Source organism: Stigmatopora argus, chromosome 9, assembly GCF_051989625.1.
Source record: "Stigmatopora argus isolate UIUO_Sarg chromosome 9, RoL_Sarg_1.0, whole genome shotgun sequence".
NCBI lineage: Eukaryota > Metazoa > Chordata > Actinopteri > Syngnathiformes > Syngnathidae > Stigmatopora > Stigmatopora argus.
In genome coordinates this window covers 8,091,640-8,109,638 of record NC_135395.1, presented here as the reverse complement: position 1 = coordinate 8,109,638, position 17,999 = coordinate 8,091,640, and the positions used below count along the sequence as shown (strand labels likewise).

Here is a 17,999-nt window from a genome sequence, read left to right as displayed (position 1 = left end):
AATGCTTTAAAAGGCTCCCCTATTTCCACGTCAGCGTCCAATCTCCCATCCGTCATGTCCACTCTTGCACTACCTTCCCGCTTTTAGCCTCTTCTCGTCCTTCAACGAGGCCTCTAACCGCCATCGCCGCCCCCTCAAGCCTAACAACCGACCTCGACCGGCTTCCCTCCTCGACGACCTGCCAGCTGCAAACGTGCGAGTCTCCTTCTTGCGGCCAAGCGGCAACGTACACGCCATCAGAAGCACTCATCCACTTGTCACAGGCGACTAGTGTGACACTAACATTTGTGTGATGTGATGGCGCAGCAAAATCTATGTCAAACTTAATAAAAGTACACATAGTGCGCGTATCGTTAGATTGTTAGTGGACACTACGCGGTGGTGCGTGCGGCTTTCACCTTTAGGCTTATTCAGAGCCTTCAGTGCTGCTGAACGTCACCCAAAAAAAATCATCTTGTCGCTTCCTGTTTTTCTTCAAGTCTTCTCCCGCATGGACGAGTCGTCGTACTGATATACTGCATTTGTTTAACAGGTTGCACTGATGTAATAGTTGCAACTTCAAGATATTTCTGTGTGGCCTATATATAGCACGGGACACGAGAATGACAGAATATTATTTAGCTGTATTATATGAATATTTATTGCATTATTATCCAATCCAATTCAAGCTAATGTGGATGATTCATATGATTCATGCTTGGAATGACAAAAATATTGAAATGTTTTGGTCATGAAACCTCAAGATAAGATGTTTCGTCACCATCAGCAAAACTGATTACAATTTTGGATGCCAGGAAAAGGGATTTTATGCAATTTGAGTGAAGCTCACAAATGACATTAAACGCCACGTTACTATTAAAATGATATATAGATCCCTTTTTCCAACTGTTACAACAACCCCTTCCTCTTTAAAATGAGCTAAAATGTGATACGATGGTAGAAAATGTGAAAATACATCCTTTTTTTTGTCCTGAAACAACAATAAATTTCATTTTGAAGCCAATTACTGTAGTTCTAACTCTCAAAACACATTTTGAGGGTCTTGTCGTGACCCTTTCGTAAGAAAAAAATCTTATACATAGTCATCATCGACTCTACCTTTTCAAGATTCTACTCCATAATTGTGTTAAAGGCGGCAAATTCGAAATAAAAGCAACAGTATGTCAGCCATTAACAAATCATCACTCTACTTATTCAGCAGAGACACAATAGTCCAGTCAGGAATTTAACGCTGGCCTCCGTGAAGCCCCTCTGCAATTATCGCTTCCCATTATTTGATTGGGATGGACAATTCCAGCCCGCACTGCTCTAATATTACCGAGCGGATAATGCTTTAAGCTGCCCAAGGCCATGCTGTTTGCATAAAATCAATTAAGTACCTAAATGGGTCATTTATAGTTTAGCTGTTAGTATGTGCTGCAGTACGCTTTCTAATAGTGCACTTCCCTAAAATATAGCAATTTATGCTCAGTCGAAACACAAAAGATGAAGGAGAGAAAACATAATCAACATAAATTTTACTCTGTGTTGACATAAATAGGGTCACATTAAATGACCTACATTTACAACACGAAATTAAAGTTAGTTCATTAGAAAACTGCATTTTTTTGCATTGCTACAGGATGTTCAGGTACCATGTGGGCATTGTTTTTTTTTTGGTGCAAAAAATGTAATGTAATATTCATCAGTGGCTCCGAAAATTGGGCATTTTCGGCTTAGTTTAAATAAATTCTATCGCCGTCAATGGTAGGCAATGAGTTCATTACTATAGGGAAAAAAATACAATTAATTTATGGTGTTAATAGGGGCCACAACCTGTTTTGTTACCTGTCTTGTGCGATGTCAAACGTGGAACGTAGAACTAGGACCCAAAATGCAAGGCAAGGACGTGAAGTGCTCTAACAAAACTTTAATACTTAAGGCAGGAATCTTTAGAAAATAACAATTCTTAGAAATCAAATCACAAAAACAAACCTGACAGGAGACATGGTGGCAAGGAACATGGCGTGGTAACTTGGCATGCAGCAAACAAAGCAGACCATCCGATGATTACCAAATCAGGAGCAGCTGGTTACAAGAGGAAGGGAAGCCTGGAGGGACACAAGAGGTGAAAAGCACACACACACCTCCACCCAAAACATGACACGTTTTGATTCATTTTTATTTGATATTTTATTTGATCCCTTTTATCAATGCCTGTTTGGATGTAAACAAATAAATGTATTATAGTAATATTCAAGCATAAAAATAATAATTTGATCATGTCAATTCATAATACAAAGCTTTTTTTAAGTTGCCCACACTAATTACTTTCCATGTAAAGAGTTAAAAGGCAGTTGATTTAATTCTATCACTCATGTAGATTTGTATTATATTGCTTAGATTAAACAAAAAAGAGAAAAGTCACAGGAATGTCAAAATAAAACGTTCCTAAACCATTCCCACTTTTACTTTAATTTGAAATTTAAGTGTGATCTGTATTGTTTTTAGAAAAACTAAAATGTTTTTCAGCCTTTCACAACATTTGGTGGAATTGGGAGCATCATTTGAGAGAGAGAGAGAGAAAGAGAGAGAGACAGAGAGAGAGAGAGACCTCAAGGAGTGAGGGAGGATGGGAGGGAGGGAGGGATGGAGGATTTGTTGGCAGGGAGGTTCGGCGACCAAGTTGTCCGGCGAAGCGCACCGCGACTCCGAGCCTCCAAGAATGATGTTGCTGTAATCCCAAAACTGATCAAGCACATTTTTAACGGGACATCTCCATCCATTCGCCATCGCAAATCCCGAGGAACATCCCCCGACTGTCCGATGCATCCATGATTCTTCCTGTGGAAACAAGCGTCGTCCTCCTGCTGGTCCTCCTCGCAGCCCGAGGTAAGTGCACCGGCACCCTAGCACGCGCAAAAAAAGTGGCAATAGTGAGGTGACTTTTAGGGATTGTTTCTTTTTGGCTTATGAAATGATGAGAATTTTCTGCTAAAAACTTTCCTTGGGAGTTATTAGTGGGAGCGGAAAATACGTTTTAATAGAGTTTGGACTCATAACTGAAAAATAAATGCATAAAAAGTGGAGCGATGATAGTTTTTTTAAATTGTTGATTATTTTGGGACAGATTTTCCACAAGCTTATTACTATTCCTAATATGGTGGCCAGGAATGCACATTAGTGTATAATAATATCCACGTTGTCACGCCCTGGAGCTATTTGGCATCTTATACTTTGTACAAAACATGTTTATACTGACACACTTGATGTTGATTTACAGGGATGTGCTTTTCTTACATATGAGGTCATGATTAGGCACAGAAAAAAAACGTCTCTTGTCTTTAAATCGTCTCTAAACTTCAGATTCGTGGTGTTTGGTAGACATTTCTACGCTAAAAGAAGTGTGTTTATTATATGGAAATCACTTGCTAACCAGAGTGCATGTGAATTGTGACATCTGAGAATATTCTATCATGTTACGTATAATTATGCCCCCGAGGGGCTTTGAGCGGCGGATCAGAAGAACAGAGAAATATGATTGGACTTTTAGTCCGTGCTTGGAGGGAGCCAATTTGGAATTGATAACTCTTGGATTCATTAAAAATGTACCGCCATTTCAAATCTTATCATAATACTTGACTAATTTTGGTGTTTGTGCCAGTTTTTGGAGTGTTTTTATTGTACTACAGCTGCAGTGGCGTTGTCATGTATTCCTTAAATGGCTCCCATAGGTATTGTTGGTATTTCAATTTTAATTTTCCAAAGCATATCTAATTTAAAAACTAAAATGAACCTCGTTTCCAGGGAGATGCTTTTTCTCCACTGTGTGCCAAACTCAGAAAAAAATCTGTATTTTTTCCAAATGATAGTCTCCATAATGACTGTTTTCCAATATTAATAATATTTAACAATAACTTGACTTTTTCAGCCTGTTACTCCAACTTTGCAGCGTGTGACATCAGTTGTGAATTTCTGCTCATCTTAAATACTTCCCTTAATATCCAAACTCCATTCCCAGGAGAAGTAGTGCTACAGAGCGATAAGACGTACTTTAGTTGGTGCCAATGTTTTGTTATGTGCAAATATTTTTAAACCTTCCTCGTTCAAAGCTCTAAGTGCAAAAATAAACCTATCCACGTACACGCCCCCCCTCGGGGTGAGTGCTACGTAAGTGCACGCCATTGTCGTGTACTCGTCATCTTGTGCAGGGCGTTGAATCACACACAGCCTTTAAACTTGACACACACACATGGATTGACATCTCGCTGGATTGACACACAAACACACACACAAATACACACGCACACACAAGCACACACACACACACACACACACACGCTCAAATGGAAAAATTTCAGGGAACAAAAAAATGACTAAGGCGCCCCGGCGGACGAGTGGTTAGCGCATCGGCCTCACAGTTCTGGGGTCGTGGGTTTGATCTCAGGTCGGTGCTCACCGTGTGGACTGTGGTATGTTCTCACTGGGCTTGTGTGGGTTTTCACCGGGTAGTCTGCTTTCCTCTCACATCCCCAAAACATACACAACAGGCTCGTTGAACACTGTAAATTGCCCCTAGCTACGATTGGTTGTTCACTGTGTGGATTTGCAGGTTCTCTCCGGGCTGTGTGGGTTTTCTCTGGGTACTCCGCTTTCCTCCCACATCCCAAAACATTCAGGGTAGCCTGGTTGAACACTAAATTGCTCCTAGTTGTGATTGGTTGCTTACTGTGCAGAGTTTGCACATTCAATACGGGCTTGCGTGGGTTATCTCCGGGTACTCAGTTTTCCTCCCACATCCCAAAAAACATGCACGACAGGCTCGTTGAACACTCTAAATTACCCCTAGCTTTGATTGGTTGCTCACTGTGTGGATTTGCAGGTTCTCTCTGGGCTTGCGTGGGTTTTTTCTGGGTACTCCGCTTTCCTCCCACATCCCCAAAACATGCACGGTAGGCTGGTTGAACACTCTGAATGACCCCTATCTATGATTGGTTGTCCTTTGTCTCCTTGTGGCCTGCAATTGGCTGGCCACCGATTAAGGGTTTTTACCCCACCTGGCACCCTTAGTTAGCTAAGATCGGCTCCAGCACACCCTGCAAGCCTTGTGAGTTCAGAAAATAATTGAATGAAGACAATGACTACTTAAAGCACTCTGACACAGGACGATAGAATCGTTGAGAATACAACACAGTCCTTTTGGTTTCCGCCGGTGAGTCGGATGATTCTAAAACTGGACTATAGATAGCCTGAAAAAAACCCACGCAGGGCCGGATTGCACAGTCGGGGTCTGAGAGGCTATTGTCTCCTGCCATTCGTTTGCCGGGTAATTTGTCCCCACAAGAGATGAAACGCTGACGTTGCAGTCAGTGACATCCAGCCATTTCTATAGAATAATCTGACTCTTGGGGCTCAGCACACAAAGTCCTTATATTTGAAGTTATGACGTGCAAAATAAAGAGTTTGCCCGTGGGCTCGCTGGGCGGCGCGCATCAGCACATTTAGAAGATGAGACTGTCTTAAGGTTTGGGATTTAGTGATTAAAATCAGCGGCATTGCGTAATGTGTTTTAGCGCCTACGGCAAATTGCCTCATGAAGCGGTTTAACGGGATTTCCGGCCAAAATGGTACAAAAGTGAGCTTGGACTTGACCTTTTATCTCTATTTTTCATTGTTTGCTGACTGTCAAAATCAAAAGATCATAAAGTTTTATCCAGTACCTCACATGAAGATTTTATTCTTGGCCTTGACCAAAATCCATCCAGATGAAATCACCACAACAACAACACGGGGTTTAAATAGACAGACAAGGGTTGATCACAAAGTACACGCAGCTGTTTACGAGAGGAGGGGAAGCCCGGAGGGACATAAGAGGCGAAAAGCACACAGACCCACAGGGAAAAAGGTATACGTAACAAAACCAAGCAACGGACAAATAACCTCGTTTATTATTATTGCTATTTAATTCGCCATGTATACTAACTGAGCCCAGGTACAGATTGTAAAAGTCAACTTTTTATATATCATTTGTATACTTTTCTAAACATGCCACTCACTACCTTAGCCTAAATAAAAATAAAAATCGACAAAAAACATATAGGTGACGTAAAATGATTGCGCTTTTCCTAGTTTCTGCAGCTTATCCTTTAAATCCATTAAACAGGTCATTCTTGGTTGCAGCTTAGCATGCACTGACAGTCAGGTCACTGATGATTCGCTAATGTTGTGTGTAATCACCTACGCCGCGTTGGACAGAAATTTTGCAGTTACATTAGCTGCTGCTGAAAATGCAACACGTTTTCGTCCCAAGACGTTAGATAATGACTCGGTTCGTAAACTGCGAATGCTGACGGTAGATAACGTAGATAATGTTCCAACGGTTAGCTTTCATTCTGGATAGTTTGCAATGTCGGAATCCAGTGCAATTTTGTCGACCAAGACATTTCCAAAGAATGTTTGGTTCAGCTACAAACACAAACAATTCAAATGGCTTGTGTTGAAAATAAGATTATGGCACAAGCTTTGATTAAAGCGGACATAAATGAGTAAAAATGGCTTTTTTTTAAATAGCACATCTGCAAAAATGAATTGAAATCCTTGTCATTATACAAACACAATGACATTTAAAACTCCACTATACAGTGCACACGTGAATAAGTAGACATAAAAGGATTTTTATGCTGTAAAAATGAAGTGAGGAAAACATTAAAACCTATTATTATGTCATTTGTAAAACCATTTTTTGGCATAATGACAGTTATTCCATTTCCATCATTGGACGCTAGAGGACCGTTGAAATTTCAACTTGCAGATTATAACAACTATAATAAATGAGCAATTCCCATTTAATATCCAATTGCATCTCATGCAAATGCAAAAAAGGGCCCAAAAGGTCACCACAATATTAAACGATTGCTACAAAAATGTACATATAATTGCTTTTTTTCTCCTAATGGCAAATGGTAAGAAATGACACGCTTTGTGACCTTCGACATTTTGACCCTGGCTCAGCCATATCCGTCTTTGTTCATCATTAAAATGTTGCCATGCTCTGTTAACGTACCCCCCCGCCCCAACTACCCCCCCCTGCTCTAGTTGCTAGTTTTACCTGGAAGGCTTCTTGGCTCTTGAGCTGCACACCTCATCCAACACATTTCTCAGTGTTCACTGAAGATGGAATACAAAAAAATGCCCGTCTGTCTTTTTGTGTAACATATGTGGCTCTCTTACCTGATCTGACCTTCCTTATCGCATTAATCCGCACCACTCGTGTGCCCTCGTAGCACATTTAGTTCTAAAACATGATCATTATGCCAGAAATGGCAACTTTTTCCATAATTTGTAGTGATTATATTGATTTTTTTGCAAAAAGGTATTATTATTGCATCAAAATGACTTGATTTGGATTTTTTTGTAGATCCAAAATGGCGCTCTTGCTTACGTAAAAAACAAAACAAAAAAACACATACTGTTTGAGATAAAGTTGTGAAAATGTGTATTTTAAAAAGCCGCAAACAGGCACACACTAGCATTGAATTGAATGATTTTATCATTTAAAGCTTCACCACAAAGTGCACAAATAACAACAACAATGAAACAAACTAATAAACAACCAATAAATAAGTCATCAAATAATAAGTAGACATAAATAAGTAGGGAAGTGCACACAACAACAATAAACAAACAAACGAACAGATAAATAGTCAATCAATAATAATAATAAATAAACCGTCAATAAATAAGCAATAACCATGTGTTTATGGGAAGTTCTAAGCACTTCAGTGTACATCGTTCAACACGTCAAAAGCAAGAAATGGAAAAGCCTCGAAAGCTCTTTATTACCGACAATCTCACACTTTTCTTCACACACACTCACACACACACATACGTACGACACAGATTGCCAACCGTGTATTATTGGAGGGTAATTAGTTTCTTTAGAACGTCCAGTTTCATCCCGCTAAGCACATGCCTGATCAAAGAGAAATAGGCTCTCTGGGTTCCTGGAGCCACGAGATATGGAAGCACACAAGCTAAATCTCAATCATGGTGCCTATTGGAGGCCCAACGCGTACGTTTTCATCCTCCGGAGAACAAAGACCACGTCGCATGGTCGCCGCCTTCGGTACTGTCGAGTTTATTTCGAGGAGCAAAATGTCCGTGATTATCCCAAGCGCCGGTAAAGTGAGCAGGCTTTGATAGGAAGCCATTTCAAAGGTTTATGATATAGATTTGCACATTTTGCAAGTACACATCACTCACAAAATTGTTTTAGTGTGGAATTGATTTAGAAAACGCGCATCCATATGTTTTTCCTTCAATACGTTTGTGGATGAGTTGAAACTGGATTGGTATGTTGTTAAAAAAACATGCATTTTGAAATTTATATTTTCACCGATGGATCATTTAAAAAAAATGACTTCAAGCAGTGAGAACAATCAAAAGCTACACATGGGAATTAAATTAGAGCCCAAAATATATTAGTTTACAGTGGGATAGCCCCATAAACCCCCCAATTTTACCTAGTTCTACATTGTCTTCTGTGTCTGTCTTGCTACTGCAACCAAAGAAATTTCCCGAATACGGGATGAAATAAAGTTGTAATCTAATCGAATATAATTGAAGCTCCTCCCATTTGAATGTTTTTTTTTTTATCTTATCAGGAGCTCAGTCAGATTGAATCCCGTTGAACGGTTATGATTTCTTCTCAGAAGATCTGAAATCATGAATGTTTCACCAGCGACGATGTTGCCGTCACGTGTGCTTTTATGAAAGCACTCCTGGAGTTGCACCAACTAAATCTGTCCCTCTAAAAAGCCTTTGAATAATACACTTCTCTTCTTGATGAGATGCTCTTAAGGCTCAATACGGAATCATTGGAGGTCAAAGTTTCTAATTAACTTTGTTTATCCCAACTTAGACACTTTGTGGCAATGGGAATTACGAGAATATAAATTGTAGAGTAGAAGAAAAAAAACATGCTCAACTTACTTTCCCAGATTTGAACGCAAGGTCCAATTAATTGACTGATTATAATTGCCCTGCTTTCCCCTCGCCCAATTAGAGGCTTAGACAAGGTTGTGGGAGTTCACCGAGTGTTTAAAAAGTAGCTACCTGGCACTGTGATTGCGCGAGGGTCTCAAGAGGGGGGCCGTTTCATTACACTGCAGTGACCCGAGGAAACTTCTGGAAAGCCTCTTCATTTTATGGGAACTTCTCACAACGCAGAAATAGTACAATCGAGTTTAAATTAAACAAACGCTGTAGTGTATTTACACTGAAATGACAGCCCGACAATAGAAACTGATAAACTGGTCAATATTTTCCCAGCAGTCTTCACCAATTATACAGTGGTACCTCGACATACGATCGTAATCCGTTCCGAGACTGAGATTGTATGACGAGATTCTCGTAACTCGAGCGGACGTTTTCCATTGAAATGAATGGAAAACAAATTAATTCGTTCCAGCCCTCTGAAAAAACACCAAAAACAGGATATTGGATTGGAAAAAATGTTTTATTTCTTCTAATTTGCCATCTATTAACAAAGTAACACATAACTAGTGGTTTAAAAGTAATAAAATGTGTATAATCTAACTAAAATTGGGCAGATTTTGCCGACGGGAGACAGAGACGTTTGAGAAAATTGCGATGTTTACCTTGCATGTTTTTGCGACGTGAAGGAATCCGTAGAACCCCAAAGAAAACCCACGCAGACACGGGCAGAACATACAAACTGCACAGAACATCTGAGCCTGGAATGAACTCAGTAAAGGCCATTAAATTACACAAATATCCAACATTAATTAAAATGATAACAAATACAATGACAAAATAATTGCATCTAATTATTGTTTAAATCAAAATCACCACATCATTCTTGATGACAGCTCACACATACAAGCGGTGACATTCTTATCCAATGTTGAATGTGAATACTTGTTTTCTCAGCTCGCCTCATTTTACACTTTAATCTTTCTCGGTACACTTGAGATTGAGGTGTCAGTGAGGCAACCTTTCAAATAAATCGCCACGTTATTTCCCTGGACAGGTCAGCATAGGAGGAAAAACAAGCCAAGACAACAATACAGGCCTTTAAATGTAGAATGTCAACATAGCTGCCAATAAAGAAGACTTTAAAGTCAACAAAACTCCTCTCAAGTCCAGACAATACTAACCTATTCTAAGTCAATTTAGCTTTAATCGCAATTGCTGCATACCAATCGCTCAGTCCAGAACTGTTAAGAGTCACGCAATCTCGGCATCATCGACAAATCACAAGATATAAAAAAAGGATTAAAGAGGATCACAAAGTAAATGCGCAGGTTAAAAGCATACTGTTTTGAGACATGGGAGGAAAATATCCTTCTAAAAGCCGCATCTTTTATTTATTCGCTGTCAAGGAAAAGGAACTTCTTGCGGCTTTTTGCGTGGACATAGGGTTATACTTCACTTGGCCTTTCAGTGAAGCAAATTCAACCCCATATCTATAATGGTTAGCGCAGCACAGGAAGTACAGGTTAATGTACCATAGTCACTTTTAAAGCCTCGGCGGGGGTGTCGACCTTTCGCTTAGAGTCCACGACCTGATCTGTCATTCTCCTCTCGTGTCTTGTCTTCGATGGATTAGCGAACGTTTAAAGCTGAGCTGACGCAAAGTCGTTTTCTTCTACGACACCAAGAGACCTCAATGAAGACACGCTCGGTTGACTTTTGTGTGGAAGAACTGATCGCTGACCTCACAAATTCGCTACCGGCTGAACAGACAAAAATTCTTAAAGACACGCCCAAATCCAATTTTCTTCCTCCAACCAGTGCCAAGGCCGTCAGGGGGAATTAGTCTTTCTAATTGCAATTTTTTTTAATCGACTGCCCGTCCGATGACGGTAATTGGATCGCGTACACAGATGCTAACAACACTGAGTCTATTTGTTTGTACATGGCAAGGCTTTGGAGCTTTTTTTTTTAGGACGGCGAGGCAGTGTGCTGGTAGTGTGAGTGTTCTCTGTCCCAAGTGAGGCAACATTTTCTGCTCGGACAGGCGTGAGGGGGTCTGTATGCCATCCCACGGAGGCGTGTGACTCCTGGCACTTTTCCACAAAGTGACCTCAGGCCAGCGTTGCAATGCACGTACTGCATAGACACTCCACAAATAAGTAGACATTGTCTCAGTGCTTCTTGCGTTTAACAAATGCTGACAAATCTCATTTTATACTTTCCCACGGCAAGGAAAAGGGAAAATTATGCTCCATGCTTATTCTTGTTTGGTTGGCTTTTCTTACTGGAGTGGCGTCTTTAGAACCATCGTTTGATTTCGTTGAATTGCCGAACCGTACATTTGAAAGTCAAACTAGGGTACGCAAGTCGCACAGAGAAAGAATGGTAGCAATGTTTTTTTTTTTTTTTTTAGATCGCTCATGCAATGTCACTATCATATGAGTTGTCATTTATTCAATAACGAGCATTTTGGATAATTTTTTTGGAAAAGGATAGCACATTTGGTCATTCAGAGGAAAAATGAGAGAAACTAGATTATGATTGTATTCAACTATTTTCCAGGTTTTTTCTTTTTGTCTTTGTTTTTTTTTTCCATTAGGCTGTTTCACATTCAAAGGAGAGGACCGTTTATTTAGGCGGTTATTCCGAAGGTACAACCAGTTCATCCGACCGGTGGAAAATGTGTCGGATCCGGTCACGGTGGAGTTCGAAGTGTCCATATCGCAACTCGTCAAAGTGGTAAGTAAATCGTAGACAACTTTTTGTGGTAAACAGTAGGAAATATTTGTTCGACATGTTTCCACAGGACGAGGTCAATCAAATCATGGAGACCAATCTGTGGTTGAGACACGTGAGTCGTGTTACCCGCAGTGAGTTGAATGGATTGTTGAATTTCTGTCACTATATAATATATTCGTTTTTTTCCCCTTTCTAGGTCTGGAATGATTATAAACTAAGATGGATACCTGTTGAGTATGAAGGAATTGAGTTCATTCGGGTTCCGTCCAACAAGATTTGGAGGCCGGACATTGTTTTATACAACAAGTAAGTTTGAGTCCGTTAATCTTGAGTCTTAAATATCTACGAGATGAAGTGAAAGATATTCCATTTTCCCGTTCTACAGTACAGGTCTCATCGCAATTACGCCACATAATAAAATGTTATTGCATGTTTGTTCTGTCTGCTGGAGACGCATTTGCTCCGTAAAGCAATTTAATAAACAATAGTCCTCGTTTTGTTATTTAGCTGGCCGCGCGCCGCTGACCTTTCCAGTTAAATGTTGTGAAGACCTCTCCACGAAATGACATTTGGTTTTCTCCCATTTGCGCTCTTCTTGCAGTGCCGTGGGGGATTTTCTGGTGGAGGACAAAACCAAAGCTCTGCTGAAGTTTGACGGCACCATCACTTGGGTTCCTCCGGCTATCTTTAAATCCTCCTGCCCGATGGACATCACCTACTTCCCTTTTGACTATCAGAACTGCTCCATGAAATTTGGCTCGTGGACCTACGACAAGGCCAAGATCGACTTGGTGCTCATCGGTTCAAAGGTACAACAGTCCCGTCCGATCGGGGTACTCGGTCGTTTGGTCGCCTGGAAGGTTATTGATAATTACCATTTAAATCTTTGCTCAAATTACCTAAATACAAACTGCAAATTATTATTTAGTCATACTTAATGCCCTATTAATTATTAGGCTAAAGAATAGCTCCAAATTTCCCGGACTTTTATTGTGTTTTGTTGGAGAACTTGTTAAGACCCTGACTGACGTAGCATCTTAAAGGGACAATGCATGTACATACAAACTCTTCTACACTCACACGTCCGCTCAGTGAAACTGCTCAGGGCCATTGTTGGCTTTTATTGATGCGTAGACCATGTTGTTTTACCTTGTTTTGTCGCCGGACTTTTGGTCGCCGGTCTTTTGGTCACCCGTTATTTGGGTCCGGGCGACCAAAAGACCGGCGCCCACAAGACCGGCGACCAAAAGACGGCGACCAAAAGACCAGCGACCAAACGACCGCACACGGTCGGATCGGAGGGTTTTTCGAAACGACCTTCCATTTTGATGCAAATTTGCCACGACGCAGGTGAACCTCAAGGACTTCTGGGAAAGCGGAGAATGGGAAATCATCGATGCCCCCGGTTACAAGCACGACATCAAGTATAACTGCTGCGAGGAGATCTACCCAGACATCACCTACTCCTTCTACATCCGCCGCCTGCCGCTCTTCTACACCATCAACCTGATCATCCCTTGCCTCCTCATCTCCTTCCTCACCGTGCTGGTCTTCTACCTGCCTTCCGACTGTGGCGAGAAGGTCACCCTGTGCATTTCCGTCCTGCTCTCGCTCACCGTCTTCCTCCTGGTCATCACGGAGACCATCCCCTCCACGTCGTTGGTCATCCCGCTGATCGGCGAGTACCTCCTCTTCACCATGATTTTCGTCACGCTCAGCATCGTCATCACCGTCTTCGTGTTGAACGTCCACTACCGCACCCCCATGACTCACACCATGCCCGAGTGGGTGCGCTCCGTGTTCCTGGGCGTGCTGCCGAGGGTGATGCTGATGAGGCGGCCCATCGACCAAGGCCAGGGCGACTCGTCCGGCGCCGCGGCGGGGACGGGAGGCGGGGCGAGCGCCGGCGGCGGCAAAAAAAGAAAAAACAGTGTCGGGAGCAGCGCCAGTGTGAGCGTCGGAGGCATCACTGGGGGGGTGGCGTGCTCGCCGCTGGACCCAGGTGGGGGCGGGGCCTCCTCGTTGAGCAGCTCCATGAACTGCATCGAATATGGCGAGATGAACCGTGACATTAAGCGGGATATGAACAGAAGATGTCCCTACAGAGGGAAGGAGGTCCCGACCCCTGTTCCTCCGCCAAAGGTCACCCCGTCATCTCAGGGCCCCCAGACCCAGAGACCCCCAGAGTCCGAGTTGCCCAAACTGCCCAGGGCCTTAAACTCCCCCTCCCAAGTCAACGCATTGGTGGCGTTCTCCGTCATTTCGCCGGAGGTCAAGCAGGCCATCGAGAGCGTCAAGTATATCGCGGAGAACATGAGGACCCGCAACAAAGCCAAAGAGGTGAGAAGGTCTTTGATGCGAAAATCAATTTGTTGTTGTTTCATACTTTTATGAATAATTTCCTAAGCCTAAATTTACATATACATGCAAGGTACTCGGACGTTTCGTCGAAAGACGTTTGGTCCCCGGACGTTTGGTCCCCGGACGTTTGGTCGACCGGACGTTTGGTCGACCGGACGTTTGGTAGACCGGACGTTTGGTAGACCGGACGTTTGGTAGAAGGGACATTTGGTAGAATGGACGTTTGGTCGCTGGGTTCGCGAGTCCCGAGGTTTGAGTCACAAGACTTTCATTTATTTAACCCAAACCCTATTTACTCAATGTTAAGAAAATTGTCATTAAATCCCTATTCACCCAATATTAAAATCTATCAATTGCATGCGAACCCGTTGTACCAAACGTCCGTTGTACCAAACGTCCGTTGTACCAAACGTCCGTTGTACCAAACGTCCGTTGTACCAAACGTCCGTTGTACCAAACGTCCGTTGTACCAAACGTCCGTTGTACCAAACGTCCGTTGTACCAAACGTCCGTTGTACCAAACGTCCGTTGTACCAAACGTCCGTTGTACCAAACGTCCGTTCTACCAAACGTCCGTTCTACCAAACGTCCGTTCGACGAAACGTCCGGTCACGTGCATGCAAAGTTGATTTTGTACTACTTTCAAAGGATTGCCACAAGATTTTAAAATGTGACCTTTTGCTAGCACTCCTAAACATTTTAAGCAACAACATCAGAGCAAAAATACATTCTCAATTGACTTTGGGTCTAAGAATACCGCCCTCATTAGAGAACCAGACAAATACACACTGCGTAAAACCTTGCATGTACTTTTGTGTGTGTGTGTTTCTGTCCGTAGTGTTATGAGCTATAAAAGGAACGTAAGCCCCTTTTTCAAAGACCCTCTCCTATCTCGTCCTCACACTCTGGATGGGCCTGATATGTTTGTTGCGCCATCTTCTCTTTGTAACGCCGCGATCTGGCTGCGGAGGATAGCCACGCCGGCTCCTCTTTGCACACGACAAAAGCATTACGGCCACAGCAGCCTTGATCCGATTGTACACACCTGACGGATCAAAGAGTACACTACACACCGCACACACCAATGCTTTTCAGCTAACAAAATACAGTACCCGAGCCCGAGTGTTGACACAATCGGTACACTTTCATGCTTAGCCACCAAAATAGCCTGACATTTATTCAGTACACGTGCGCTGTCCCAGTTGCATAGCAGACTGGACTGCTTTATTAGCTTAACGATGAACAACCCTACCGTCACGAAAGGCGAGTTGAACGCAATTTCTCACGGTACGCTGGTGGAAACGGTTGAAAAAAAATCCTTGCCATCCCGTTCCTATCAACAACATTTCGTGGAAATCTTTAGCAAAATGGACAGTCGATTTTCAAAAAATGTGACAATAATTTCACAGTTTTCACGTTCCAAAATGCCCAAAAGTCACCTAGATTTGTTAGTTAAATGTACATATAATGCTTCTCAATTCAACAAGCTGCACTGACTTGACTTTCTCCTCAAAAGGTGGAAGACGACTGGAAATACGTGGCCATGGTCATCGACAGGATCTTCCTGTGGGTGTTCGTGACGGTGTGTGTACTGGGAACGCTGGGGCTCTTCCTTCAGCCTCTCATCAGCTTTTTTAAATGAAAGACACTTTCTCTTCTCCAACGTGGCGAGGAGCTCTCCTCCTTCACGTCACCCCATGTTCGATCCGTGGTCTTCCTCCCCCTCTCCACGGGAATAGGCAGTCGTCACCTCTCGCTGTCAATCACGCGTCGTTACACTTGACTTTCCCAAAATTCTTCAATCACATCGTATCTCAGCCGAGTGGTACGCACGCAGGTCATCTCGTGCACAATTCCCACTGACAGCTGCGCCCATTTTTACCCTCATATCCCACCCACCTTCTTTCCAAACGTCTTCACGGCTATTGTTAGGTCACAGTGCCATTGTCATGCTCACAATTGAAGAACATTCAAGTGCCATTTTATTGTTTTGATTCTAAAAGGTGTTATCCTTAATCATAATTTCAGAATTTACTCAACTCCATAGATTGGATTTCCCTAGCCTCAATGCGTTTCTTTGTAAGAATAAACCAAAAAGGGCAAAACACAGTTTTAAAGCCATTTTGCTGTTGGCGAGATGGCCAGTCCGTAATTAGAAGTTACAAAAGATAAGCTTCTTGCGCTCCATTTAATTCCATTGCTGTCACAGGCAGTGTTTTAGTTATTTTTCTTCCCTAGAAATGTAATTGTTTTATTGGAAAAATGCTTAAAACACTTGTGTGAGAAATTGCTCTAACACGAACACTGCCGATGGGAGCCTCTATTTTCCTCCGTCAGATAAAGCGGCGAGTTGAGTGGTTTGAGCACAAAGAAGGAAATGGAGCAGCTGGTAAGTATTCGGATGTTTTAATCTCAACATTTTATTAAAGAGTGCTTTGACCGAGTGGCAAATGACGGCATGCCAATGAATTGTTAACAATGACATGGGAAGTAAAACAACAAAGCTTGAGTTAGTGTTGTTGGCCCAAAACTGCTTCACTAAAAAGAAAAAGAAAAAAATGATTTCAAATGATAAATTCTTCACTGTTCAATCGCTACGCTTGCTTGTAGGGTTAGAGTTCAATTACCGGCCCTTATGTCATTGGTTTCAATTATGCAGAGGCAAACCTTTACATAGATTATTTTATCGTTAAATTTCAAGTGATGTACCAGGCAGTCGCAACTGTGAGAACTGATGGAATAAAAGCATACCTGTCAACCTCTGCCGATAACTGCCCTTATAAATGATTATGATTCCCCTTACAAACCCCCAAAAAACCTTACAAACACCGTACGAGTCGTACGGTGTTTGTAAGGTTTTTTTGAGGTTTGTAAGGGGAATCATAATCATTTATAAGGGCAGTTATCGGCAGAGGTTGACAGGTATGTAAAAGTCTAGACACAGAAATAAACTATATGCATACCCCGGGGTGTCTAAACTTATCTAAAGTCCCCCTATGCAGCCCAAAATAATTAACTTTATCAAAACATAAATACCCCATAGAACAATCAATATATTGCTCACAAATAAGGTGAAGCTGGGACAAACAAAACTTACTTCACTTTAGACAATGGTTTTCTAAAGCAAGTAAATTATAATTAAATTAAGGAAAGAAAAAAGGGGGGGGGGACTCCACTCCCTTAGGAGGGTTTAACTAAGGGCAGGATGTGGACCGTGATTGGAGGAGGGATGAGTGGGAAGTCGTCACAGCTGTGTTGGCCTGGGCGGGGCTGAAATGAAAGGGTTAATTGACCACCAGAATGGCAGCACCATCAACAATGGTCAAGCGATCCTCCACAAAACCAAACACAAAAACAACACAACCCACAACATAATGTATACCCAGGCTGACAGCCGTAACAATCAGTGTGAGTTATGTTCACTTATTTTTTTGGATACTCTTTGACAAGATTATATCATTTAATTACGTAGTGTGTAAAAAATGATGACAGGATTGTTATCAGGGTTTCTCAAACTGAATTTAGTCTTTTTTCGTGATGGAGTTATTGTTCAAATTAAGCACAGAAAGTTCTTTGGATCTGTATTTTGTCAAAATTTTACACGTGAAATAAAATGGTGAAGTGATGTAACTAAAAACAGTGGCTGCCAAATTAATTTGAATTAGAACCAAGATGGTTACCTGATCGTGTTTACTGTTAAACAACACCCGAATATAGTATGACAGAATAAAGCTTGGATTATAGAGAGCCTTTATTTATAAAATGGACAGCATGATCTTTCACATTTCTGTACAGCACTTGTCTGAAAGCTGGATTATATAAAAGACAGTCTTTTGTTTATTCTACCAACACCTGATGTATCTTTGTTGAAATGTTTGTGAAATACAAGAAATGCACGGAGACAAGGCTTTACTTTGGTTTGC

General features: G+C 41.9%; 1 protein-coding gene across 1 annotated transcript; it reads left to right on the top strand.

Annotated features, from left to right (window-relative positions):
* Positions 1–2,645: 2,645 nt before the first annotated feature.
* Positions 2,646–16,874, top strand: LOC144082609 (neuronal acetylcholine receptor subunit alpha-3-like). Its single transcript, XM_077609868.1, has 7 exons — positions 2,646–2,871; positions 11,576–11,715; positions 11,783–11,827; positions 11,912–12,021; positions 12,317–12,524; positions 13,066–14,055; positions 15,593–16,874. Exons 1-7 carry the CDS (start codon positions 2,814–2,816, stop codon positions 15,716–15,718), a joined length of 1,677 nt encoding a protein of 558 aa, XP_077465994.1. The 5' UTR covers positions 2,646–2,813; the 3' UTR covers positions 15,719–16,874.
* Positions 16,875–17,999: the final 1,125 nt, after the last annotated feature.

Excerpts from the sequence above, each read along its gene's own strand:
- LOC144082609 (XM_077609868.1), top strand. The coding sequence starts at position 2,814 with ATGATTCTTCCTGTGGAAACAAGCGTCGTCCTCCTGCTGGTCCTCCTC. Across the intron at positions 12,525-13,065 it reads TGGTGCTCATCGGTTCAAAG|GTGAACCTCAAGGACTTCTG; the intron begins GTACAACAGTCC and ends GCCACGACGCAG. Across the intron at positions 14,056-15,592 it reads CCCGCAACAAAGCCAAAGAG|GTGGAAGACGACTGGAAATA; the intron begins GTGAGAAGGTCT and ends TCTCCTCAAAAG.